Source organism: Rhea pennata, chromosome 2, assembly GCF_028389875.1.
Source record: "Rhea pennata isolate bPtePen1 chromosome 2, bPtePen1.pri, whole genome shotgun sequence".
NCBI classification, from domain to species: domain Eukaryota; kingdom Metazoa; phylum Chordata; class Aves; order Rheiformes; family Rheidae; genus Rhea; species Rhea pennata.
Window position 1 is genome coordinate 164592850 of NC_084664.1, and position 27884 is coordinate 164620733.

The following is a 27884-nucleotide window of genomic DNA, read 5'->3' on the forward strand; positions in this document are numbered from 1 at the left end:
GGGCGGGGCCGGGCGGCGCGGGGCAGGCCGGGAGCGCGGACGGGCCGCGGACTCGCTTTCCCAGGGACGCTCGCGGGAGCGGCGCGGCTCGAAGCGCCGGCGGGGCCAGGGCCGGGGCCGGGGCCGGGGTGTCGCGGCGGCGGCGCCCGAGGGGCAGCAGGGAGCCCGGGCGCAGCTCTACCCCGGTCCCCGAGTCCGCGGCGCGGCGCGGCCTTGCCAGAGCGCCCGCCCCCGGCCTGCACATCCGGGCCCTCCTCCGGGCCGGCCCCTGCCCGGCGCGGCGCGCCCGCTCCCCGCCGGGCCCGGCCCTGCGCCCCGGTGCTCGCCAAGCCCCGGCGCGGCGCGATGCTGCGCTGCATGCCGCCGCTGTGGCGCTGCAACCGGCACGTGGAGGCGCTGGACCGGCGGCACTGCTCGCTGCAGGCCGTGCCCGAGGAGATCTACCGCTACAGCCGCTCGCTGGAGGAGCTGCTGCTGGACGCCAACCAGCTCCGCGAGCTGCCCAAGGTGAGGCCCCGGCGCGGCGCGGCCTGCCCGGCCCGGCGCGGCGCCTCCCTCGGCCCGGGCCTGGGCGCCGCCGCCGTCCCCCCTCCACCCCCTAACTCCCGCAGCGCTCTCGCCACGGCGGCCCGCGCTTCTGCTCCCGCCGGTTATCTGCCTTGGGCTGCCAGTTTGGTCTCTCTGGCTCCTAGTTGATTTTGTCACCTGCTTCTCGCCAAGTAAAGGAAAGTAAAGCAGAACAGCACACGTACGAGAGCAGCTGGGTCTGAGCATGCTGGTGGTCTCGAGTGGGGTTTGGTGCTCGGATGCGGGTCGCCTGCAGTTGCGTGCCGGTTAGCTGTCTTTCCGTAAGTCACTGCAGGAACATGAGCTGTTTCCTCGGAGTTCGGGAGCTCCGTGTCTTCTGATGGGCGCTTTAAAAGTTAACTAGTCTGCCCAATAAGTGGGTGTCTTGCCCACAAGGGAGAGCACTCTATGTAAATCGGCATGAACCACACTTACTGCGAAGCAAAATCACAAGATAAATTCAAGAACTCTACTTTAACCTGTAAGCCACAAAAGAGTATTGAGCAAGTATATTAAAAATGAAAGAGATACTTTATACTTTCTAACTGAGACACAGGTGTGCACTTGCCACTTCTTCCTTTTAATCACAGTGCTCCTGGTACAGGTAACGTGGGTGATAAAACAGTAAGGCCCTGCCATGCACCATGCAGCATGATTTCTCTGTAGAGCTAGAGGATGGGAAATCTGCTCTACAGACTTGACCCAGGCATCTCTGAACCCTGAAGGGTTTGCTTTTGCAATGTAGGAGTCCTGGATACTGGCAGAATTCTTTTGCTTAGGCCTTAAGGTATCATTCAGCAAAAGCCGAAATGATGATGATCCTGTTCAGCTGGATGGTCTGGTATGCAGGGTCTACAAATAAGAGCTGGAATTTGGACCTGTTGTCTCTCACCTCTCCAGAAACAGAAGACCTTAAGACCCTACTGGGCTATAGAGTATTCTAGAGAAAGTTTTTCCACATCTCTCATGTAGAAATTGTATCATTTTAAACAAGTTAGCTCAGTGTTACGTGTGCCAGAGAAAGTATTTGGCTGGAGCCTGTTTGGACAGTTGCTTGCCAGAGTAACTATGGACTAAGTTGCATCTTAGAGCATCTTGCTGAATCACTGATATGCTTTTATTATCACCATGAAATCTGAAAAAATACTTACTTTTGGTTCAGACCAAAACAGTATGGTTCTGTTTTGATAAGCTGAACAATTTATGCACTCCTATACAGATTCTCTTGTATAGAAATGGTACCACTTTGCTCTCCTGTTGCTACTAATATTTTTGCCTTCTATCTTTCTGATTTGGTCCTCTCTGAAAGTACTGTGAGCCAACTTGCTTCAGACTGTATGTTGTTCAGGTATGAGAAACTAGTACAATACTTTGAATTATGCTCCATCAAGTATATTGAGATTTTATTATACTTTATTTATATTTGTATATGTTTATATATACTTTATTTCTCAAACTACTGGAAAGTTTATGTTACAGGTTACAGGCAGGTTAAGACTGATTAGTGAGCAAAAGTTTCTTTTGCATAGTAGGCTAATTGCAGCATATGTGCAGTGAACTTGCCTATCCTTTCACTGCTTAGGTCTTTCTTGTATCTTCTGAATAGTCGTCATCCTTGCATTTATGTAGAGACAGATTTTATTGAAATGTGGTAGTGTTTTTGGGATGTGGTTGGATTTTGCTTAGCTTTTGAAGAGCATCTTTTGGATCATAAATGCAGATTTTATATTGACACTTTATTTAGTCTGCAACCAGATAGAAATCTGGTCTGTGTGTCTGTCCTTACCATTGTGTTTCCTTGCTCTTGTCACCCAAAGAACCTGTATTTGCAAATGCTGTTGTTTAACTCAAGGTGTCATGTCAGTTCTGCATGGGAGCATCAGAGCTTTTACTGTGACCTATCCCAGGATCATAGATTTCCTCTGTCGTGATTGCATTCCATAAAATTTTTAGGTTTTTTAATGACTATGAATTATTGGAAAAACATTAGAGAACAGAAAAACACTATTATGTTATCAACAAATCTCTAGTTCATGTTTCTGGTTCCTCAGTCTCAAAGGAGATGTCTTAGAGTTGGAAGTGGTAAAGGTAATGCTGGGGGAGGGGAGGGAAATCATCAGAAGTGTGCAACACCTTTTCCACAGAGAAAAACAAAATTTAAAAGAGACCTTATCTCATCAGTCAGACATCAGTCATCAGACAAATTTGTTGCTGTTCTTCCATCAGATGGTGGAGGTTTCTAGTATCGCAGATGGTTTGGAGGAAATAAACAGGGAGCCATTACCCACTGTTTCTTCCAAGATCAGAGGATATTAGGTAAAATCAATAATGGCTTAATTCAGAATAAATAAAAGGAAATAATTTTTCCATGCAGTGTGTAGTTAAGGTTTAGAATTGCTTGTCATATGATACAGTGGAAGCTCAAAATTTACATGAGTTCAGAAAAGAACTGGACATTCACTGAAGAGAGGTCCAGCAAAAGTTAGTATACACAAAGACATCATCTTTGGCTGAGGTGTAGCTTGTACTGCATGTCCCAGGAAAGTACTTAGAAGAAGTATTGTTATGGGCCTGTTGTACTAGTACTCTTCTTTGGTATCTGATATCAATAGCAGCTGCTATTGGTTTTCTTCAGCAGTGACAGGTATCAGCCAATCCCTAGCAAAGTTGGAATGCCCTCTCCCCTGCAAGAAAGGTGAGAGTCAAGTATGTGCTGGTGGGGAACAGGAGGGGGGCCCTGAACAGAGCACTCCTGAGTGCTCACTGCTCTTGAAAAAACAAGAGCTGGTGGATACTTCCTAGAGGTGCTGTGCTCTGGAGACATGTCTAAAGGAGGGAACAGAAATAGGTCCCACAGTCTTTCTCCTTTCCAGGCATCCACGTCAGAAGTTTCTTCCAGTTGGTGTTATGAATGGTTAGCTAGTCCAGAGGAAGTCGATAAGGAGTTCCATAACTTGGCAGGACCTGGATGTAAAGTTTAAGCAACCTGTGGTGTGACCCCGTGTGTCTTAATGTTCTGTGCTAATACAGCTTCCCTGAGCAATGAAGGGTGAGGTCTGACTCGGGAAGGGAGGGCGCTCTCCAGTTGAGAAGTGCTTCGTGGAACGAACATTTGATTGGAAGCCTGAGCCTTTTCTGTGGGAGAGATGCTCGCAGGAGGATTTGTGCATGCCACAAGGAAGATTCGGAGGGAGGAAACTGTGTGTTTGTTTGACAGAACAGGGCTGCTCAGGATTCCTTGAGGAAACGTTCTAGAGGAGTGTTGAGCCATTTGCAGAGGGAGAGGAGAGTAGCAATTGGAGACCAGTTAGAAAAATGTGAATCAGAGAGCTTGTAGAGTATTTAAAAACAAGTTTGACCATAACAAGTGTGTTTTAAATGGCTTAAGCAGGATTTTTGGAGAAGGCTTCTGTGTGGAGGTGGTTTTTGAAGCAACAGAATGGAGGGGAGGCTGCCTTTCAAAAAGGTTGTCATCTTTTACAGAGAAGAAGCAACTTCCTTTGGAAACATGTGAATTTATCTGCCTCCTCTTAAATAGGTTTTCCTCCCTAACTTCCACTGCTGAACTCTCTCTGTCCAACATGCTTTTATTTACCTTTTGTCCACTTGTTCCAGACTCCCGAAATGTTGATGATCTCTTGTTCCTTCTGTGGCACCATTTTCTTTCATACCACAACTTCTCATGTCTCTTTTGCTACTGCTTGCTCTTGATCTGATTACAAATTCTGCCTGCTGCCTGGCATTTCTGAATGATACTACTTTAGTTTCCTTAACTATCTCTTGTGAGTTGTAAAAGTGGATGCTTATTTCTCTTTTTCCTGCAGTGGCTAGTCCTTTTCTATCTGCTTTTGTTCCTTTTTTGCTTATCTTATGGGGGGAATATTTTGAGTCCAGATTTCTCATTATGATGGCTGAACTCTGGCTGTTTGAAGTGATAGATTAAATCTGTGTTAAGAGCATCTGCTGTCTTGTCACAAGGATTTGCTGCTAGGGTGATACAGTATGATTTAATGGAAAATGTTAAATTGTATTTGATAAAGTTCCCTGTGCTCTTTGTTAGAGTGTCTGAATTCCACAGGTGGAAATTCCTTGCTCCATCCTGACATAAAGTGATTTCTGCACGACTGAGAGTGTATGCAGTACAGCAGGAGAATAAATAGCAGGACGTTTAGTTTTCAAGGATACAGGCTGCTAAATGATTACATTAAAGCTACAGAATGCACCTGACCATTTTAATCCCCTCTCTGTGAGCAATTCAGAGCATGTAATTCTAATCTGAATGAAATGAGCATAGTCTGGAATGTAAAGGTGTAATTTGAAAGTAGTAGATGGGAGCCTGTCACAGCACTGCAGCACAGCGTGATCAATAGGGACCCAAAGACTCTTCCATGTGTTTTAAGAGGAGTGCTCTGGTTTGGAGTATGGGATTGCAAAAGGGAGAGGTCAGAAGAAACCTGGGTGGAACAGAGAGTAGGAACTGGTGTGGCGCAAAGTGGTGGAGCTGAATAGGGATGGGAAATAATGAGCAAGTCAATGCAGAGGAGGGAGGAGACCTGCAGTCTGTTTCAGCAGTAGTATGTGGAGGGATAGGCAGTTGGAAACCTGATGCTGGAAGGATACCTGGGCAGGAAGTGAAGTGAGTTTGGGTGGGGCAGATTGAGGGATCATATGGTGAGGGAGAAGGAAGAAATTAGAGAGTTGCATTTGATAACAAGTTTTTGAATAGTGCTGATTCTGTAGACACAAGCTTTAGCGATATGTAATTGAGGAGATACAGCTTCTCAGGTTTGCTCTTTTCCATACCAAAGCTCCTGTGATAAATTGGATTAAATGCAGAATTTTTCTTTTTGGTATTGCCTAGTAAGCTGGTCTTCATTTGTGCTGAAGGAGAAAGGAGATGGATGCCTTCCTGGAACACCAAGGAGTGGAGGCCTCATGGGTCCTGGGTAGGTCCCTTCCTGTTCCGGCTTATTGCTTTTTGCATCATGGCAAGGCCATTGCTAGGCTGATAGAAACACTCTGGATTTCAGTATTTCCTCCTGTTTTGCTGCAGCTAGCCGAAGGCAAGAGCAGTGGTGTCCTTTGTCCAGAGCCCAAGATCCTACTGCACTGAGCAGGGTGAAACCTGAGAGCAGTGTTTGTCACTTTCCCAAGACAAGGGCGGAGCCTTTGAAAGGCTAATTAAGAGCAGCTTTTAATTTTCTGACATCTGGAGCCTGTGAGGAGGATCTCAGGTTTTATTTACTTCCATGGAGGAGTAAAGCTGTTTCTTTTAATCTCTCCATGCTAATACCTCTTCCCTGAAAAAGTCAGGGAACAGTGAATCATCAGTGACTTGAGCTCTTCTCTGTTTCACCATGAGGTAGCAAGACAACGGCCTTCTGCGCCCATTAAGGGCTGTGTGTATGGTGGGCATGTTCTCTCGTTCAGCCTGTGAATTTTCTGCAAAACTGCAAGTGTCATTCATTTAGCAAAACCAGTCAAGAAACTGGTTTCACTTGATTGTTATGAGACCTATGCACAGTGTTGGCATGTCTCTCAATGCTTTCCAGGAGCTCAGGAGTCATATGAGTTAATGTGTACAAATGGATGTGGTTTTGTTTCTCCAAAAGCCAGGTATTCTGGAAGTGCTGTTGCTCAGAAATTGAAATAGTGCAGGTCATTTTACCCTCATCCTTCTCTCTCATTGTGCAGCAGCTTTCTTTTTATAAATTCAACGTAGTGATAAGGGAGACTTGGAATAAGTGGTGGAGTAATAATAGCCAAGTATAAGCTAATTTATAGAAAAAAGAGCTCATACCACTCTTGGACATATGTAAACAAGCAGCAAAGAGGAGCAAGGAATTGATTTTACTATAGTATACAGTATTAGCAAGGCTGCACAGGGATGCTTTAAGGTCTACAAATAAGAAATCATAGTTAATACTCACTTTTGTGTGAGCTCTGAAGCATGTGGTCAGCTTCCTTTGTGGACGGTGTGTAGGATCCATGTTGCACTGTGGATCACAAAAGGAGCTCAGGTCTTGGAGAAAGTTTAAATGCATGTAATACTGGAGTAAAAGGACAAATTTTACTGTCCTTTTACAAAGAGGCGAAAGGATAATGAAGATTTGGATGACAGTGACCTAAATAATGCTACCTCTCACCAAATCTTCTGTTATGCTGGTTTTGTACAAGGTAGGAAGATCATCAATGGAAATACCTACTTAGTCTTTTCCCCAGAGCTGGTTGACCCTCGTATTGTAAACCTCTAGATAAGTCTCTTTAATGTGGTTAATAACTTCTTCTATGTCTTTGGGTACATTGGCTGCCAATTTGGCTGCTTGACCTGAGCTTGCACCTTTGAAATTCTTCCTGTTCTTCCATGACAATTAGCAGCATAGGATCACCTCTCCTTACTCATATTCCAGGATGCCTGTAAAACAGAATACCACAATGGACTTACAGATCCTCTATTTGCTCAGTACTGGATCTGCTTCTGTTGCATCTCGAAGATCTCTGCTTATTCCCATTGAGTGCAGTCTGAACATCTGCCTGGAATGATGTAGATGGCGTTTTATCAATGGTTACGGTTAAGGGTAGGACTAGATTAACTTCTTCAGTTCTCTTTTGACCTATTTTGCATGTTTCTCCGAATATTCCTTGATTTCATATCTTTATTTCACTCTCCCTGACAGAAACTCGGATGAGACAGGGAAAGAGTGTGGTGAATGGTAAGCTGTACATTACACTAAGGGATCTGGATGTGATGGCTTGCTGAGCTCTTACATTGCAAGTACTTTGTGGTTTCTGACTCCTCCTTTTTCCATTTCTACTTAGAGTATTTAATAGTATATGTCTGAGCTGTTCCCTTGAGAGCTGCTTTGGCACCTTGTACTCTTCCTGTTCAAAGGAACTGTTTGCATCTTTTGTGTCTGAGAATCTCCTGCTGTATCCTTCCACACAGGGACATGTAACTCTTCAAGACTTTTTCAGTCCCCCAAATGTGCTTTCATAAACCCTGAGGGTACAATCTGCTGCACTCTGGATACCTTGTTCTATCCTAATTCATAAACTTGATCTCCTCTGTCTTGTTCCTCATTTCCCATATAAATAGCATTAGAGCTTATTTGATTTTGTGTGTATGTGTGTTACCTCTTAAGTCACTAGCAGTGCTGGAGAAGTTGTGTCTGTTGTAAAAACGTATAGGGTGATATGATTTTTGTCTCAATAAATACAATCCTTTTGAAACAATTGGAACAGGTTAGTGGATGACTCCTGGCATTATTCCCTATTGCTAATGTTTATGGCACTATGGATAAATAAATTGCCCCTTTGTAATTGCTGGTTGACTTTCCTCTGATCAGATGATGATTTAGAAGAGAACTGTAAATGGATGAATCAGGCTCCTTCATTAAACTAGCATGGTAGGTGTAGTGGAAAAGGCCATTCCTGAAAAACTAGTGTGCTGGGGTAGGGAAGAAATAAATGGTAGACTAGTTGAGAAGTGGGGACAGATCTTTGGATAGTACTTGGGGTATATTAGTTTTTGTCTTCATCACCCATAGCCAGAATCCTGTCCCATGTCACAATCTCAATAGACCTCTCCAGTGAACCAGATTCATGTTTTTACAGTATTTTGATGCAAAACTTCCTGAATACTGAATACGGGTTGTCTGCAGCAGGGAGTGTTGATGTATCGGACGGTCATCTTCCTTCGGACTCTGTTTGAAGCCCACCTATGCAGGACTTGGGGTAGAGGTTGCTTGTGCTCTGGTTTCAGTAGGAGCCCTCTGCTCATGTAGTTGTGCTGTGCTGCTGTCTCACATGAGATAGAGTCCGAAACAGTGAATTGTTCTAGGCAGCAGAACCCCCATAGCTCTTTGCAAGAGTAAAGTGTTAATGCGGTATCGTGATTTAGTTCTGGCTTGAGGATTTTCTTTCTGTGGCCCTGAAATAGTTTGTCATTTCATTTGGACCAGAGATTCTACTTTGCTTCTGCATTAAATTCTTGGGCACTGTGGCTATTAGCAGTTAAACAGTTGCTGCGTTCTACCCCTGAGGGGACTGCATTCCTCAGTCCCCGATTAAATGCCTGGGAAGAAGCAGCTGGTGAGCTTTTGGCTCAGGAATGACTTGCTTTGTCTTAGCTGGAATGTGTTGCTGCTGCTTAAGTACTTTTATATATCTGAAATACATTCCTCAGGGCCTGATACGTGGGGTTAAATAGTCGGAAATCCGGCCAATCTGCAGCATGGAGTGCTGTGTCGCCAGAGCCACAGAGCAGTCTGCATGTGTACAGATCTCCTCCCCCAGCTCTGAACTTTGGTATGTGAGAGGCATGCGGAGCTGTTTCTGTTCTGTGCGCTATGCACTGCTGCTCTGTCCCATGCTGTCCTGCCCTGCCCCAGGCATGTCAGGGAGGAGCCCTGCCCCACTGTACGCTGCATTCTTCTGCATGCATTGTGGTGCATTTCCTCCTGTGGCAGCCCTGCTGGGGCAGGGAGGAGGAACCTCTCCTCCTTGAGTGCTTTGGTGCAGCCCTGGTGCGTAGGGGCTGATGAAGAGGAGTTTCCCCATTTGCTGTTTCTGCTGGACCACAGAAGTGGCCTACTTCTGTAGGTTGGGTGCAGCCCTGAGTTTGGCTGAACACTACTGTTGTGTGTGTCATTTCGCAGTTGTAGAGTGTCAGATGTTTCTCTTAGGGACTCTGCTGAGTTGCTGCCTTTTGGGTTTTTTTGATTGTGTGCTTGTGACCAGAAAAGGAAGGGGTAGAGCCAGTTTAGTGTCTGTGACAGATGCTGTGAGGAGTGGAGAGCAAAACAGTGCTGTAGTTGGAGCCAGTTATTGGGGAGGATCCTGTGTTTAGGAACTGCTAGGCAAATGGATCAGGCTCCACTGTCCTGTGGTCTTGTGATGCACACCTGCTCCAGTAAGCAAGGCTGAGTCTCCTGGTAACTGCTAGGAGGATCCTTGAGAAATACCTGGGTGCAAGGGTGTACCTGGACATTGCTTGTAGGCCCTCCCTTTGGAATTGGGGCTTATCTATAGTGGCTGAGGTGCAGTCTTTCCACTGAAGCTTCAAGCTGATACTCTGATCTGCCTTGGTGATGGTGATTGCTTTTTGATCTCTGCTGCTGTGTGAACTCTGCTACCATAACCAGATTTCAGGTGGAATGATTCTTCTTATTGAATCTAGTCATTCTGGGAGGATATGTTGCTTGGATCCTTTCACTTAGTATAGGAAAAGGTATGTCTTGGGTTCACTGCTCTGCTCGTGAAAGCTAGTGCTAATAGAGGCATTCAGCTCTGCCAGAAATGGACTGCCCTGCTACAGGGGCCATACAGCCCTAGGACTGACCTTCTGCCTGAGTTGTCCAGATCTGTGATTCTGTGACCCTCATGTGTGAGGACTTGGCTTTGAGCACAATGAATTGTAGTGAACATGGATTTACTGAGGGGAAATCCTGCTTAACCAATCCGATCGCCTTCTATGATGGAATGACTGGCTGAGTAGATGAGGGGAGAGCAGTGGAGGTTGTGCACCTTGACTTCAGCAAGGCTTTTGACACTGACTCCCATAACATCCTCCTAGAGAAGCTCAGGAAGTGTGGGTTAGACGAGTGGACAGTGAGGTGGATTGAGAACTGGCTGAAAGGCAGAGCTCAAAGGGCTGTCATCAGAGGCACAGAGTCTAGTTGGAGGCCTGTAGCTAGTGGAGTCCCCCAGGGCTCAGTACTGGGTCCCATCCTGTTCAACTTCTTTCTCAATGTCCTGGATGAGGGGATAGAGTGCCTCTTCAGCAAGTTTGCTGATGATACCAAGCTAGGAGGAGTGGCTGATACAGATGAGGGCTGTGCTGCCATTCAGAGAGACTTGGACAGGCTGGAGAATTGGGCAGAGAGGAACCTTCTGAGGTTCAACAAGGGCAAGTGCAGAGTCCTGCACCTAGGGAGGAATAATCCTAGGCACCAGTGCAAGGTGGGGGCTGACCTTCTGGAGAGCAGCTGTGCAGAGAAGGACCTGGGAGTGCTGGTGGATGACAAGTTGACCGTGAGCCAGCAATGTGCCCTTGTGGCCAAGAAGGCCAATGGTCTCCTGGGGTGCATTAGGAAGAGTGTTGCCAGCGGGTCGAGGGAGATGATCCTGTTGCTCTCCTCAGCCCTGGTGAGCGCTCATCTCGAGTCCTGTGTCCAGTTCTGGACTCCCCAGTGCAAGAGAGACCTGGAGCTAGTGGAGAGAGTCCAGCGCAGGGCTATGGAGATGATCAGAGGACTGGAGCATCTCTTCTATGAGGAGTGGTTGCGAGAGCTGGGCCTGTTTAGCCTGGGGAAAAGCAGACTGAAAGGAGATCTTATCAATGTGTATAAGTACCTGAACAGAGGGTGTCAAGGGGATGGGGAAAAACTCTTTTCAGTAGTGCCATGTGACAGGACAAGAGGCACTGGGCAGAAACTGAAGCACAGGAAGTTCCGCCTGAAGGTGAGGGGGAATTTCTTCCCTGTGAGAGTGACAGCGCCCTGGAACAGGTTGCCCAGAGAGGTTGTGGAGTCTCTTTCTCTGGAGAGATTCAAGGCCTGCCTGGAAGCAACCCTGTCTAACATGCTCTAGGTGACCCTGCTTGAGCAGGGAGGTTGGACTAGATGATCTCCAGAGGTCCCTTCCAACCTCAAACATTCTATGATTCTGTGACCTCAGCCATTTTATGATTCTGTTGCACCTGCCCCCATGATGCAAGCTGCTTACTTGACTTAACTACTGGTTTTGGAAATCTGCTTTCCTCCCTGCCTGTGCTTACTCCATATTCCTTTGTAGCTTGTATGCAACAGTATTTTTCTAGAATCTTATCCTGCTATAAGTTTGCTGGAAGCTCTATGCTAATATCCGTAGGCAGTAAGATGCCTGCCTTACTCTGACTGAGTCTGTGACTGGCTCCACTTCTTCTCTTGAATCATGGGTGGAGGTATATGCAGCCAGTCTTGGAGTTTTACAGTCTATATTTCTCTCTTAATGGGCAAGGAAGGGATAGAGGTGACTGTCTGACTTCTGTCTTTGCTCAGGAAATAGGCATTTCCCACTTTTCTTTTGGCCAGCACCACCTGTAGTGCTACCCACCGGTATTGCTGTGGAGCAGTTGTGATGTACTGAAGACATGAGGCTAAAGGCTAACGTTCTAAAACAGATTAGCGTTCACTCCTTTCTATGGTTATGCTGCTTTTCCAGGCAAGAGTGCAACATTGACTGAAGCTGGAGACACAGGCTGACATGGCTGATAAGTTAGGTGCAGGCAGCTTGTATAAAAGCTTCATGTGTATATTGAACCCCATGGGAGAGGGGACTCCTGTGCCTCTGAGTCTCACTGGATGAGAAGCTCTGCAAAGCGGGTGTTGGGCATCTTTACATTATCAACAAGAAAACAGTTCTAGATGAGTGGGCCTCAGTACCTGCATGTGAGGCTCAGGACTTTTTTGACATAGGTATTTTGGTTCCTCAGCCAAAGGTGGATCTACCACATGGAACCTGTATTTACTGCTGTCAGTGTTTCATGTTTTCATAAACTGGCTGGGCATGTTAATTGTTTCTCTGGATAACCTCAAATAAAACCACAGTGCGCCGTTTGGAAATATCAACATTCCTTTAGTAGGGAGGACAATTTAAGATGAGCCTTGGCCATGGTCAGAATGGTTCTCTGCTTCACTGGTTGTAACATTTCAATTTGAAGATAATATTTCTTTCATTATGCAATGATGACAGGTTTGACTGTTGTCCTTGCAGTGCTTCTGCTCTATTTGCCTGATATTTTTCTTTTAAAAATTAATCCTGAGATAGTGGTCTATATCACAAAGTTCATTAATATTTGCACTGGGGTTTCATTCTTCCTCACTTCCATGTATAATCATCATATTTCAGTATTTAAAGTGCATCTTTTGAAGCTGCTGAGACATCAGTTATTGTTAAGACAGAAATTTAGCTGGATGTAGCTGACATAAGTGTCAGGTGCTCAACAGTAGTTGAATGGTCAGGATGGTCAGCTTACCTGGAATTTCTTGTGAACCAAAGCCTATTTGTAGTGGGTAGCTATGTAACTTGCTTAAGTGCAACTTCCAAGTAACTGGTGTGTTTTAATTGTGGAAGATTAGTTACCATCAGAGATCTCCTAAATTTCCGATGGTTCATTTTTATTGGTTGCACACTTCAGTGTGTCTGACAACAGGGTTCATTTCTGGCCCAAACAGGCCATATGAGGCTTTGTACTTGGTTATCATAGAATCATAGAATCAGTAAGGTTCAAAGGGACCTCTGGAGATCATCTAGTCCAACCTCCGCGCTCAGCAGGGTCACCTAGAACATGTTAGACAGGGTTGCTTCCAGGCGGGCCTTGAAGATCTTCGGAGAAGGAGACTCCACAACCTCTCTGGGCAACCTGTGCCAGTGCTCCATCACTCTCACAGGGAAGAAATTCCCCCTCACCTTCAGGCGGAACTTCCTGTGCTTCAATTTCTGCCCAGTGCCTCTTGTCCTGTCACATGGGGCAGCTGAAAAGAGTTTGTCCCCGTCCCCTTGACACCCTCTGTTCAGGTACTTGTACACACTGATCAGATCCCCCCTCAGCCTTCTCTTCCCCAGGCTAAACAGGCCCAGCTCTCGCAGCCATTCCTCACAGGGCAGGTGCTCCAGCCCTCTGATCATCTTTGCAGCCCTACCCTGGACTCTCTCCAGTAGCTCCATGTCTCTCTTGTCCTGGGGAGCCCAGAACTGGACACAGTGCTCAAGATGAGGCCTCACCAGAGCTGAGGAGAAGGGCAGGATCACCTCCCTCGACCTACTGGCTGCACCCCAGGAGACCACTGGCCTTCTTGGCCACAAGGGCACATTGCTGACTCATGGTCAATTTGTCATCCACCTATGCAGATAGGCCTGTGAGTTTTACCTCATGTTGCATGTTCTATTGTTGACAATATCCTTTGTACCTCCTCTCCACCATTCCTGATAGATTTTGTGCTAAGAGGAGCTCAGCTTTCATCTCTGGTCTGTGTATTTATAATTCAGCTCTTCTTGGGATCTAACAGCATGCCCTGACAGCAAGAAAGGCCAATAGCATCCTGGGCTGTATCAACAGGATCACAGCCAGGAGACTGGGGGAAGTGATGATCCTCTTCTCCCCTGCACTTGTTAGACCACACTGAGATACTGCATCCAGTTTGGGGACCGCAGTAGAAGAAAGACATTGACAAACTTGTATGAATTCAGGAGAGGGCCACCAGAGTGGCAAAGGTTAGAGCATTGCCCTAAGAGGAGAGGCTGAGGGAATGGAGTTGGTTCAGCCTGGAGAAGAGACCGCTTGGGACAGGGTTGCATCATAGCAGCCTACCAGTGCTTACAGGGAGATTATTGAGAAGATGGAGCCAGTCTCTTCAGTGGTACATGGCAGGAGGATGACAAACACTAGGCATAATTGAACCAGGAAGTTCTGGCTAGATACAGGAGATATTTTTCACTCTAACAACAGCTAACTGATCAACCCAGGGACCCAGAAAGTTGTGGATAATCTATCCTTGACAGCATAAATCCCTGAACAACTTGATCTGACCTCATAGTTTACTCTGCTTTGAGCAGAAGGTTGGACTAGAGACTTTCCTAAGGTTCCTTTCAACCTGAATTATTCCCTGATTCTGTAGTTAAGGTATGTGTTTGCCTGCATTCCCCTTGAAAAGGGGCTGATGAGTGAGGATGTCACTGTTGAAAACACACTACAGAACCTGTATTTCACAACTTTTTTCCTGTATTTTTTTGAAATGCTATGATTTTGTGGCGGTTGAGGTGATTCCTCATCTTTTGGCTTGTAGTGCTTTATAGGCTCTTCATACTTTTGACTAATTTTCAGCTTGTCAGTGTATTAATGAGAGCAATGTGTTATGTATTTCCAATCTGTTACATAACTGTTGTTTTACACTGAGTATTGTAAGAATTTATGCCATCTGAAGCTTATTTGCAAGATAATTTCCTGGTCTGGAGGGACTTTCATTGTAGGCATTCTGTAACAATTCACGTATTTCAGCAATAGAATGTCTTTGTAATATATGTTTGCATTCACAAAAGTTTTTCTTTCCCTAGTCACTGCCTAGTCAGTCATGCTGTTAGTGTGTTAGTACACCCTCAGAACTTCAGGCTTTTTCTTTTGTCTTTTTAATTTGTGATAACCTCCATCATACTCTGAGCTTACTGAATGCCTTTGTACTGGAGTCCTTATTAATCTTTGTTAGTGCTGTGTGGTCTTTGCTTGGGCTTCTGGTATGTTAACAAACAGTGAAAGGTCAATGTTTATTTTTCTCTTCATACTTCCATTTTTGACATTATATCAGTCTAGTCTGGACACTGAAAGATCTAAATCATGATTTTTTTTGGGGGGGGGGGAATGCTGAGAAAAACTGAAGGAAGGTTTTGTGTGATTCATCTCTATTAATAGAGACATACAGCATAGTTTTGCCAAAATGGTGAGGTTTTTTTGCTGACTGTATGCAGTCAAGCTAACCTTGGGCTATGCTGAGGGTTGAACTAGATGATCTCCAGAGGTCCCTTCCAACCTTACCATTCTATCATTAGAAAAAGAGGTAACTGCCAATCTCCAAAAAGAAATTTGCTTGGGTTTTCACTCCTATTACTAGTAACAATTTTTAAATTAATTTCTTCTCTACTTATTCCCAGTGTCACAAATGGTTCTGTTTTGCAGTCTTGCTTTGTAAATTTGACTTAGAGTTAAGAGTTGAAGTTCCTATTTCAGAAAACAGTGAATGGAAAATTATGCACGTCATCTCAGATCTAGCATTTGCAGTCTTACCAGTTCTTGATTACATGATGTCATACATTATATCATGTTAATTGTATAGTCCTAGTAGAGATAAGAGCAAACTTTGAGTGCTTGCTACTTTTCTGAGATTTGCTAGCATGAGTGGGAAGCACATCTTTTCTGTGCTTTTAAGTAAGTTTTTACCTCTGAAGACTGACCCATTTCTGAACAGCAGCTGAACAAACAGAATCTGTTCTGCCCATGCACTTTCATTAAGCAATGGCAGTTAAGCCTGTATTTGACTGATTGCAGAAATGTTGGTACACTCTACTGGCAAAAGTCCTCTTCATGCTTCTGTAATAAAACCGTTCATGAGCAAAGCAGTCTGTAGAGAGAAAATACAGATCTGCTGGTGCATCTGTACTGGCAGCATTTCATTGGGACAATTTTGTCAGCAAGGGGTTAACCTCTCCTCATCTGTATTAGAAGTTTGCAGGTGAGGAATAAGTCACTGGTATGTGCCAGGATTAAAAAAAGAATTGTTTTCTAGTCAGAGTGAACACAGCGTCTCAATTGGATTCTGTCTAATATTTTTTCTGGCAAATATAAAATCTTAATTCTTGCAAGGAATACCAATTCTCTGGAAAAATGTGGTTTCTGAGACCTTCACTGATGACTTTTGACGAGTTTGAATTTTTGTCACATCGATATATTTTATTCAAGTCCAGCTTAATTGCCTCTTAAGAAGTGGGAGCTACTACTCTATTGTCTTGCGATTTGCTGAATGGAAAATTGAGCACAGAATTGATACTCTGTCAGTACTTAAAAAAAAAAAAAAAAAAAAAAAAAAAAAAAAAAAAAACCTCTGAGGGAGAAATTGCTGTTTAACAAACTGGCATAAAAAAGCATACAAAGCAAGGTATTTTGGAACATCATATTTAGTCAGATGTCTCCCTGAAGCAAAGTTATTTGGGCAGGAAGAATTGTGAGATTGTTGAAATAGCCTGATTCTAAAGCTTGTTATGCACTTTACAGATGTGTCTATGTGCCTGTAGGCTTTGTAAAAGACCTGTTATGCAGTTTGTTTTGTTAAATTGCAATAAATTGCATGAATACAACTTCTGTGCTAAAGAACTGTTAGGTTGTTTTGATTTTGACGGCGTAGCTTAAAAAAAAGTAAATCTTTAAGCAAAACTGAAGTCAGCTTTCCACTGCTATCAATGTGCCATGCAGATGGTTGTACCAAGTAAAAGCTTCCTATATATTTTGCAGTGCAATACACAGCATGATTTTATCCTAGTATATTAAAAAAAAATTTTTTGAAAAAGTGTGCATGTCTGTTTTGAGACTACCCAAAATCTGTAGCCAGAAGTGCTAGACATAGGGAATATAGGTGCTCTGTTCCATTTACTATTTTCTGACTTGCAGACGCTACCAGGTCAACATAATGTCTTGCTTGGAATTTCCTTGCATTCTAAAATTAGGAGAAGGAGCTGGGAAACAATAGCAATTCAAGTCTCTGAATCTCCTGTTCTGGCTTGAAACTTTGTTGTCATTTAAGACTTTCACCTACTTCCTTTCTTATTACACTGATTTGCATTAGATACACTGAATTAAAAGAATTCATGCTATTCAGTTTTGAGGACTTTTCTACTGATAATGTCTTGCTTTATTACTTTAGGACGTAGGGAGTATAAATTCATATCACTGCTGTTTACCCTGGAGCACTTCTTGCTTTCTATGTGCGTTGTGATGTGAAAGTATGACAACTTCAGTGTAGCAAGGGCAGCGTTCTGTGATCCCTCAAACACACACACATAGCCAACAGCACTTCCTGACCAAGAAGTCTGTATGGGAAACTGCAGGGTTTTTTATCTACAGCAGAGAGACTTCACGTCTGCTTAGATCTCATCACCATCCCTTCCAGTGGGGTGAGCAAGTCTCTTTATGATCTGTGTATTTTTTTACTTGTAAGTTGTACGTCAACTTTTCACTCTTTACTTTTCATTCTTTTGCTTGGCCTGTATTAAAACCACCAGACTATTGTGATCCACAATGTTACAAGTAAGGTGGGTTTTTTTTTTCCTTTTCTTTCTTTCTGAACAAATTTTAGCACCCCACAACTGTTCCTGGGGCAAGCATGTTTCAACAACCCTTTCTGCAGATGGATTACTAGAAAAGCAACTGGGAAAGGAAGTTGGGACCTCAAATTCTTGTTTGGTCCTTTTCATTGTAGTCTGACTCTCTAAATCTGTTTTCTCATCTGTGAACAAGTTTGCTTTTACATCTGCTGTTGCTTGCTTTACGTCCTGGTCTGTTGTTGGCTTAAGACAGACCATGTTATTACACTGATTAGAAGCAGTCTGCCTGTCACTTTGTAGACATGAGTTTGCTCCTAGCTTTATCTCTACTTCCTTTTGAATGAGTGGTTGAGTTACTTACCTTCTTATGCTTTGGTTGTCTAAAAATCATAAACTGATAGAGGTGACTTAGAGTAATTGTCTGTATTGGGCCTGCCTAGATGCAACCCTGTCTAACGTGCTCTAGGTGACCCCGCTGAGCAGGGTGGTTGAAATAGATTATCTCCAAAGGTCCCTTCCAACCTTACTGATTCTATGATTGTGGCAGAACTGAACATATAATCAGAGACCTGCCTCACAGTAATACTGTGAGGCATGTGTAACAGTCTCTGCCTTTGTTTGTGGATTATGGGTGAACCTCTTAAATCTGTCTCATTTTCTGCACTGGCCTATGCTGTTTGTTATTCCTGGGCATTCTGAAATGATCCAGGAAATGCAGCAAACACCGCAACCTTGAGTTCCATCCTGTCCATTATCCTATATCTGACAATAGTTAAAAGCAACTGCAAGATTCACCGAGTATACAGTTATAGCATAAGTTATGTACAGAAAACTTACTGAGGGGCTACTTGTGTCTGAAAAGAGGATAGTTGATGGATCTTCTGATCTACCTCCTATAGCTAATAGAATTCACTTCTGAAAGCAAAGCTGGATTTAAGAATTTGGATGTTATTGGACTAGAAGACCCCTAGATGTCCCTTCCAGTCAACTTTTCCAATTTTTATGTTTCTGCAGAGGTATTCTGCTAATTCTTGGTTACTTGAGCCCTGTGGATCATTTGCATGCTGCTTTTCTTTCCCAGTTCAGGTAGCCCAACCCCTTTTTATTGTTGCCTTAGAATTACTGATGTCCCTGATGAAATGCACTGTACAGTATGGATGTTGATAACAACAAAGACAGACTATTTGGGAGAATTATAGGAATGCTGTCAGAGTATGTAAACATGTGACAAGGAAGGCTAAGGCCCATTTGGAGTTGAGTCTGGCAAGGGACGTTAAGAACAACAGGAAGGACTTCTTCAAACACATCAGTACCAAGAGGAGGACTAGGGAAAATATGGGCCCACTACTGGATGGGGCAGGGGCACTGGTGACAAGGGGTACAGAGAAGGCAGAATTACTGAATGCCTTCTTCGCTTCAGTCTTCACTGCTAAGGGCAGCCCTCAGGAATCCTGCAGCCTGGACGTGAGGGAGAATGTCTGGAGAAAGAAAGACTTTCCTATCCTACTCAACCAAAGGATTAGAGATCTGGGCAAGCTAGACATCCACAAATCCATGGGCCCTGATGGGATGCACCCACGGGTACTGAGGGAGCTGGTGGATATTGTTGCCAAGCCACTCTCCGTCATCTCTGAAAGCTCATGGAGAACTGGAGAGGTGCCTGAGGACTGGAAGAAAGCCAGTGTCACTCGAGTCTTCAAGAAGGGCAAGAAGGAGGACCCAGGCAACTACAGGCCAGTCAGCCTCACCTCCATCCCTGGAAGGGTGATGGAACAGCTCATTCTGGATGTCATCTCCAAGCATATGGAGGAAAAGAAGGTGATCAGGAGTAGTCAGCAAGAATTCATCAAGGAGAAATCGTCCTTAACCAATCTGATCGCCTTCTATGATGACGTGGCTGGCTGGGTAGATGAGGGGAGAGCAGTGGAGGTTGTGTTCCTTGACTTCAGCAAGGCTTTTGACACTGACTCCCATAACATCCTCCTAGAGAAGCTCAGGAAGTGTGGGTTAGACGAGTGGACAGTGAGGTGGATTGAGAACCGGCTGAAAGGCAGAGCTCAGAGGGCTGTCATCAGTGGCAGAGTCTAGTTGGAGGCCTGTGTCCAGTGGCATCCCCCAGGGCTCAGTACTGGGTCCCATCTTGTTCAACTTTTTCATCAGTGTCCTGGATGAGGGGATGGAGTGCCTCCTCAGCAAGTTTGCTGATGATACCAAGCTAGGAGGAGCAGCTAATACAGATGAGGGCTGTGCTGCCATTCAGAGAGACCTGGGCAGGCTGGAGAGCTGGGTGGTGAGGAACCTCCTGAGGTTCAACAAGGGCAAGTGCAGAGTCCTGCACCTAGGGAGGAATAATCCTAGGCACCAGTGCAAGGTGGGGGCTGACCTTCTGGAGAGCAGCTGTGCAGAGAAGGACCTGGGAGTGCTGGTGGATGACAAGTTGACCGTGAGCCAGCAATGTGCCCTTGTGGCCAAGAAGGCCAATGGTCTCCTGGGGTACATTAGGAAGAGTGTTGCCAGCGGGTCGAGGGAGATGATCCTGCTGCTCTCCTCAGCCCTGGTGAGGCCTCATCTCGAGTCCTGTGTCCAGTTCTGGACTCCCCAGTGCAAGAGAGACCTGGAGCTAGTGGAGAGAGTCCAGCGCAGGGCTATGGAGATGATCAGAGGGCTGGAGCACCTGCCCTATGAGGAACAGAGCTGGGCCTGTTTAGCTTGGGGAAGAGAAGACTGAGGGGTGATCTTATCAATGTGTGTAAGTACCTGAACGGAGGATGTCAAGGGGACGGGGACAAATTCTTTTCAGTAGTGCCATGTGACAGGACAAGAGGCACTGGGCAGAAACTGAAGCACAGGAAGTTCCGCCTGAAGGTGAGGGGGAATTTCTTCCCTGTGAGAGTGACAGAGCACTGTCACAGGTTGCCCAGAGAGGTTGTGGAGTCTCTTTCTCTGGAGAGATTCAAGGCCTGCCTGGAAGCAACCCTGTCTAACATGCTCTAGGTGACCCTGCTTGAGCGGGGAAGTTGGACTAGATGATCTCCAGAGGTCCCTTCCAACCTTACTGATTCTGTGACAGGTCTTCAGTCTGAAAGTCGCCTCCAGCTACATGTTTCTCATGTTTTTAAGTCTGATCAAGAGAAGTCAACAACAAAAAAAGAAACATCATAGTGCCTACTGTTGCGACTTTAGAAACTTTCTCATGAAACTAATATTTGAATGCCTAAGATATACTGTTGTCTAGTAAAACAGCTGCATTTTCTGCTCCAGGGAAGTTCTTTTTTGCATCCTGCAAGGAAAAGAGAAGGTTAGTATGATAACAGAGGTGTTAAATGAATCATCAAGCTAAACTCACTAAATGCCTTTCTCCTTTTACCTTCATTTCCTATAGACCATAAGTGGGGTTCTCATCTCTTCAGTACTTGTAGTCCTCAAATTACCGAACGACAGCAGGACAGAGATTATGACAGAAGGCAATTGATTCCTAGGATGGATGTTGAGATTTGCCCTGAGATGAGAAGACAGGTTTTCTATGGAACTGCTGCTGACCTAGTTTTGTTCTCTTCCCATCCAGCCTTTCTTTAGGCTTCTGAATTTGCGCAAGCTGGGCCTGAGTGACAATGAAATCCAGAGACTTCCCCCTGAGGTTGCCAATTTCATGCAGCTGGTGGAACTGGATATCTCCCGTAATGGTAAGATCAAAGCTGAACAGGGACTGGAGCACCTATGCTTGGGTCCTGGCATCCTGCTTCCCTCACTGCAGTAATGCTACTGATCATACTACTCCATGCACTTCTGTTCCAGAGTAGGTATTATCCTTTCACAGTCCCCCAGAGTGATCCTGAGTTCTGAACTGTGAAACTTTGGTTGTCTTACTGTGTCTCAGGCTGTCACCATTGCATGATGTCCCATTTTCCATTTGGTAGGTTCTTCTCAAGTCTCTTTTTTGTTTCACATATTTTTCCAGACATTCCAGAAATTCCTGAAAGCATCAAATTCTGCAAATCCTTGGAGATCGCAGATTTCAGTGGGAATCCCCTGTCCAGGTAGGAAGGAAAATACAGTCCTTTTGCACTGTTGAGAATGAGGGTTGAGGTTCTTTATTCTCCTGAGCTTTCTCTGGTCTTCATCTTGTAATCAGCTTCCCTTGAGGTCAAAGTCTATGATCACCCTGGCTTTGCCAAGATCTACAGATGTGTCTGCTTTCCTGCCACATGGAACACTCGGTGCAGGGAAGAACTTGTGTGTGCTCCCTCTGCTGTGGAGCCTGGGCTTGGGCTGATGAGATTTTAGTCATACTGATGCCACTGGTGTGAATGGTGAGGAGTTTTGCCCTCTTTAAGTAAGCTTATACTACCTCCTCACTGCTTCATCCTGCTGCACAAACCAGAATTGATGGAGATTGCCTGTATTTCTGAAAAATATAGAAAAGGCCTGCCTGCTACTCTCTTCTGTGTCAGTCCTGTTTGCTCTCTGTCTTATTTGTTACATAGAATAACCATGCTTTGACCTGTGTGTTTGGTCAGAGTCTTTGTGGTATCATGGTGCCTGGAGTATGTCTGAGAACAGGACTCTGCCCTCTCTCTTCAGTGTTCTGTTTGTGCAGCTCTTAATCTAAAGCACTTTGGGAATTTAATTGTGACCCATCTGTGTTTACAAACTCTGCTTTCAAGCACTGATGACTTGCATTCTCTACCAGGGTCCCTGAAAATGTAATTTTTACTCCAGATACTTGCTGCCCTTTTTGCTCCTGGGCAAGTGTTGCCCAAGTTGCCCTTTAAGTAGATTTATCTTTGCTTCCCTCTTGCAGTGCCAAACACTGTCAGAATGGAATAACCTTTTCAGTCGGTGAGAATCCTCATACCGCAACAATGACCAGCAGTTCTTACTCTAAAAGTTATTTACCAGAGTCTTTTTGTGGCCTGGAGTTTGTAGAATGTATGCCAAGAGCAGTGGGGCAGAGCAGCTTCAGGAACAGCCTATAAACAGTAAATCTCTTTATGGGTCTTTCCCTGTTCTTTTGCACCCTGGAGCTGCTTTGGTAATACTACTTGGGCCTGGGAAATGCAGCAGTGTCATCTGTAAAAGTATCCTTAGCTGTAGATTTTATTACTTGCTAGCCCTCCCTCCTCCCAAGCTTAAATGACCACATGACATAGCTAAGCCTGGGAGTTGTGCTTAAATACTCCAGAGCCAAGTTTGCCCAGAGGGACATGTAGTCACTTTGCGGTAACAGGATATTGGTGTCTTGAGAATGAGTGTTCTAGATCAGGTGCCAAGGTCAGAGCAGGTTCCTGCTTTTTTCCTTTTGCACGTGTTAATAGCAGTTGGAACAAGACTCTCTTTTCAGGGATTTGATCGAGGTGTTCAGGGCTTGTTTTGTGCACAGAACTTTAATGGTGTTCATTCTGTTGTGTTTTCACAGGCTTCCTGAGGGTTTCACACAGTTGCGGAGCCTGGGTCATTTGGCCCTGAATGACGTATCCCTGCAGAGCCTCCCCAATGATATTGGGAAGTGAGTAATCTTCCACTCCTTATATGGTGGAGGGGCCATGCTGGTAGGGTGGCAACACTAGCAGGATTTGTGGGGAAAGTGTGCCTTCCCAGTCACACCTGGTCACTATACTGAATGGTACTGTCTGAGCAACTCTGAGCCTTACTCTTGATAAAAGATAACCTTTTAAAGAGATTCCTTTCCTGGACCCAGCTGCTTCTCCTCTTCCACTCTCCCAGGAGAGTTTCTGCTTTTCTGGTTGTGTCAAATCAGTTGTTGGTGTTTGAATATTGCAACTGAATGGGTAGAAACCTCAGCTGGAAGGTTAGTGAGAATAATAGTTTATCATTTTACTTAGGTTAGTTATGCTTAAATTGCTATTTATGTATGAATCCCCTGCATAACCCGGCAGCTAGGCATATGTCACTCTCTCCAGGTTCCAGCTGGCAGCTGCAGAACAGGGAGAAGAAAACTCTTTATGCTTGTACGGACTGTCTGTGGTACAGACAAGGAGTGAAGCCAAGCCTATCAAATCCTAAGAGTCTATCTTTTCTTCTTACATGAATGCTCATTTGCCCCCTTCCTAGCAAATTTGTTCTGTCTGGTGATACTGATGTGATGAATGCTACTAGCAAATGGCCAAGGCAAAGTCCTTGGGGCTCTGCCCATGAGCTGTACAGGATTTGACTTCCTGCTTGTGAGGATTTTTATCTTTCTGGGCAGACAGTCCTGTATGGAATACCACATTTTCTTGCCCTAGATTTGGACACAGTGTTGTTTCCCCATGACTTTGCAATAGAAAATCACCCTCATCACAAGTGAGTGAAGATCCTTTTTATTTTGTGTTTTACCGTGCCATTTGTTCAGGCCCTGAGGGTCTGTCCCAGGGGAGGGGTATGAACATCTCCTTGTGTCCCTGAAGCCCTATCCAGTGAGTTTGGCTTCTTTGCTCCCTTTTCTCTTGCAGTTTGGCCAACCTGGTGACTTTGGAGCTACGTGAGAACCTCCTAAAGACTCTCCCCACGTGAGTGTCTGGTGGCTTCAGGAGTCTCCTGCCTGATTATTATAACTTCATTCCTCCAGGACTTGCTATCACTGTTCTACAGACCGTAGCGCTTTGCTTAGGAGGGCTTGAGGCTTTGAGCAAATTAAATATATGTTACTGGATTTTTGTAGATTTGGGTGAGGAGGGAGAGAGATGGTACAGGGTTCAAGAACAGGGAGGGGTATACAGAGTCTCTGCTGGATTAATTTGGAATAGACAGGGTTCCAAGACAGCCTCTAGAAATGATGAGAAGCCTTTTCCCTTGAGAAGTGGATCAAATAACACATTGTTTTGTAAAAAGAGAGAAAAATGTACTGACATGAGTGTAGGAAGAATTCTGCATATGCTGAAGTTAGAAACTTGATGAAGAGCAGATATGGTTAAAGGCATATTTTTACTTCCTGTATGTTTATTTCTTGGGTATCCTTTCTGGTTGTCTTGGTTGAGCAGTTCAATGGAAAGGGGTGGGATACCTGACTTTCCTAAAAGGGACAAGGAATAAGCCAGCGAGGGAGAAAAGGTAAGTTACTTTAAATGTTTTAGTGAGTCAGGGACAGAGGCTGCTTTCTGGCAGAGCATCTCATTGGTACAGCTCTGATGCAACCAGTTAGACAGGATGTGGAGAACTGATGAGATTACATTAATGTAATCACTGAAGACATTTTGGAAGGGATTCCACCTGGCTCTTTTGAATAACAGTGTGTTTTGGCACCACATGAACTTCTCAGGGAATGTGTGAAATACGGAAATGTAGACACTCTTCCTCAGTGCCGTCTCACTATTCATAGCATAGTATTAAGTTTGGCAACATGTATTTTTCCCTTGTTTCCCTTCCTTATATATAAAGGGGCAAAGGAGGCATCTGATGATACAGTGTTCAAGCAGGGCTTTGTGACTGTAAACAATTAGGGCTTTAGTCTTGCTTCTTCTGTGATGGCCTTGCTTCCCTCACTGGAAGACATTGCTGTGACACATAATATACACTCTTGCTGATGGTTATTTTCCTCTGGAACCTTCAAGTAAAAGCTTTACTCAACATCAGTTATATTGGCTTGTAGAATTCATATGTGTCAGTTTTGACCCAGAGGACAAGACTGCTTTCAAAAATGAGTTGAAAGTCTACACTGGTCAGCTCCCAGGCTTCACACCTAGTGATTACACAATGATGGAAGCACAGTTCGAATTAACGTAGTCATCTTCTCTCTGATGCCAAAGTCGCTGGATCTTTCTGCACAGAAGTTTCCAGCACTGAAGTCCTGTCACAGAAAGATGACATTAAGAGACCAGCTGAGGTGGCCTCACATGGAATGCACCCACAAGGGGCAAAAGTGAGAGCTGAAGGTCTTTTACTAGGCTGAAAACTGGCAAGTGAGTTCAGGTCCTGCTGTTGGGACCCACCGCTGTCTGTTCCACGTGTTTTCTGTAATCAAACAGACAGACAGCACCACTTTGCATCGTATAAACAAAGAGGTGCATACCATTGATGCAATAGCTACATCCAGAGTTGGACTTCCACACTTCAATGAAGAATGATCCCAATGACTTTTCACCATCTAGGAACCAGCAAGGACCTGGAGATTGAGTATACCATCTGTGATCAAACCCATATGGTTTCGGGGCAGATCTGTCATGCTCAGTTTTTTTTCCTTGTTTCCCTGTAGCTAGATCTGTACACCACCCAGCATGATACCTGTGGCATGTCGTGAATTTTGGGGGCTTTTCTCTGAGAAATAAGTTCAGATTTCATACTCATCCTGCAGTGTAGTTCCAACTTCTTTATTTTTTCCAATTCACAGGATGTTATCCAAAAGTAGAAACAGCAGGGTCTTGAAGACCAAGACAGTTTTCATCAAATCTGTCAGTCAAATATGAGATCTGAATCAAGGCCAAAGAAATTTCATCCAAGTCTGAAGCCCTTGTACTTAGTCTGGTTACAGATTGTGCCCAGCAATGATTGTAAACAAGTCCAAGTGATTCTGCCAAAGAGTAGAATGACTTATCAAATTGGACAGTGTTTTTAGCTTGCAAGTTTACTGAACTCAGTAGGCTTTAGTACTGTGAATCTGTGGCTGTTTAATGCCTAAGAAGCCTTTTGGTTTGGGGATTTTTGTTTGTTTTTGTTCAATTCCTTAGGATCCAGCTTGCAATGACCTTGGTTTGTCAAAACGTAGTCATTCATTAGTCTTCTATTGTTGACTGGGTTTCTAAACAGTTCAGCTCATACAGCTGGTTGTTGCTCCTCATCTCTTCCATCCATATGGGACAGAGCTTGCCAGTCCATTGGGAAGGATGATTCACAGTGATGCATTCTTATAGAACCTCATAAATCAGCATGGAATCTATAGTTCACTTGCCATTATTTTGGGAATTCAAACTGAAAAGGTACTGAGGGAGAGTCATGGCTGCTTCATCATTCTGAGTAGTCAAAGAGCAATTGTACAGTAGTAATGAGGCACTGCTATACAACAGAATCCATCTGATTATCCTGTTGATAAATCTTAGCTTGAGTTCATGTGGTATCTCAAAATCCACCACTGCATAAGATGAAGTCTTCCTTTTCCCAAGTTGCTCCTGTATTTTTACAGCCTGTCCCAGCAAGGGGAAATCTTTTTTATTGCTTTCTGGTAGACTTGCAGCCCCCAACTCCCATAGTTTGGGTGGTGGAAATGCATACTTGTATTTCAAAAAGAAATGCAGTGATTTCTATGGAAGGGCAATTCCTTATGAAAAGAATAAAATAGGGCTTAAGACTCTCCATGTTGGGTACATGGGCAGGATTAAGATTCTTTTCCTTAGCCTTAATAGAGTTAGTAGAGCAAGAGACAGCAACCCTTGTTTGGGGGAGCAGGGGTTGGAGTTGAGGTGGTAGCACTGAGAGTTGAGAATACACGAACAGCCTCACCACATGAGAAGAACTGAATCCTAATGTTTTGGGCCTGTGATTTGGAGTTTTTATACCAGCAGTTTGCAATGTATTTGGATACTCAGGGCACATCCTTGGCCCCCCTGTGTTGATACGCTCTGGCTCCCATGCAGGCTTATCACAGTATCTTGCCTAGTGACCTTCTTGTCTGTACATGTGTGTATCTTGTCTGAGACATCATGCCAGTGTTGCCCTTCCCTTTCTCTTAAAAACATGGGGCTTCCATTTAGAGAAATTGAGGCTGTAATTTGCTCATTCCTTCCTCTCTGCAGTTATGTTCCCTTTGTGTCTGATTATGTATTGTCCTCTGCTGACTCTCTCCTGTTGCCTGTTACTCTATGCTCAGGTTTTCATCCTTGCTATCAAAACTGGGGGAAACGTTAAGGTGTGGCTTGCCATTCTGTCATGTTTTTGCTTGGGGAGAGTGGGTTTTATGGTGGGAAGGGGAGAGAGCAAGTTATTATGGAAACTGGCTACTTATGGACTTCTTGGGCCACTGATCCCAGTTCTGTAGCACAGCTGGCCTGGCTTGGGGTAGGGTGCCAACTCCTTTAAACTGTTTAGCTCAGAAGGACTATGAAAAGGGTCAGAGTTGCCCCATCTGTTTTTGGAATTATTCAGAATTGTGTGATTTGTGAGATATATGTCCCTGATGCTAACTCTCCTTTCTTTTTCTTTCTTTCTTTCTCTTTCTGCCCCTTTCTATTCCCTGTATCTTGCAGTTCACTCTCATTCCTTGTCAAGTTAGAGCAGTTGGATCTTGGTGGCAATGACCTGGAAGTACTGGTAGGTGAGGGATGGTGGGGAGGGAGCATGGGAGGTTGGTAGGGGCAGCACTCTGCATTTGTGGAAGCAAGTATGTTTTCATCTGAAATATAAGGAAATAGACCTTCAAGTTGTCTGGGAAGATTGTGATCTGCCACTATGGCCTAGTCATTGTTCCCGTAATGTTTACTTCATGTGTTGGCTCTGTACCTTGCTTCCCAGTATCCTATTGCACAACTCACTCTGTTTTT

General features: G+C 44.7%; 1 protein-coding gene across 21 annotated transcripts in view; it reads left to right on the forward strand.

The window, feature by feature from the left end:
• Positions 1–326: 326 nt before the first annotated feature.
• Positions 327–27884, forward strand: part of SCRIB (scribble planar cell polarity protein) — a 118044-nt gene continuing 90486 nt past the window's right edge. For all 21 annotated transcript variants that reach the window (XM_062570816.1, XM_062570797.1, XM_062570803.1 and 18 more), the window contains exons 1-6: positions 327–507; positions 20981–21098; positions 21374–21452; positions 22832–22921; positions 23868–23924; positions 27591–27654. In XM_062570816.1, coding sequence (XP_062426800.1) covers positions 346–507; positions 20981–21098; positions 21374–21452; positions 22832–22921; positions 23868–23924; positions 27591–27654 — 570 coding nt within the window. In that variant the 5' untranslated portion in view covers positions 327–345. The remainder of the gene's footprint in view (positions 508–20980; positions 21099–21373; positions 21453–22831; positions 22922–23867; positions 23925–27590; positions 27655–27884) is intronic.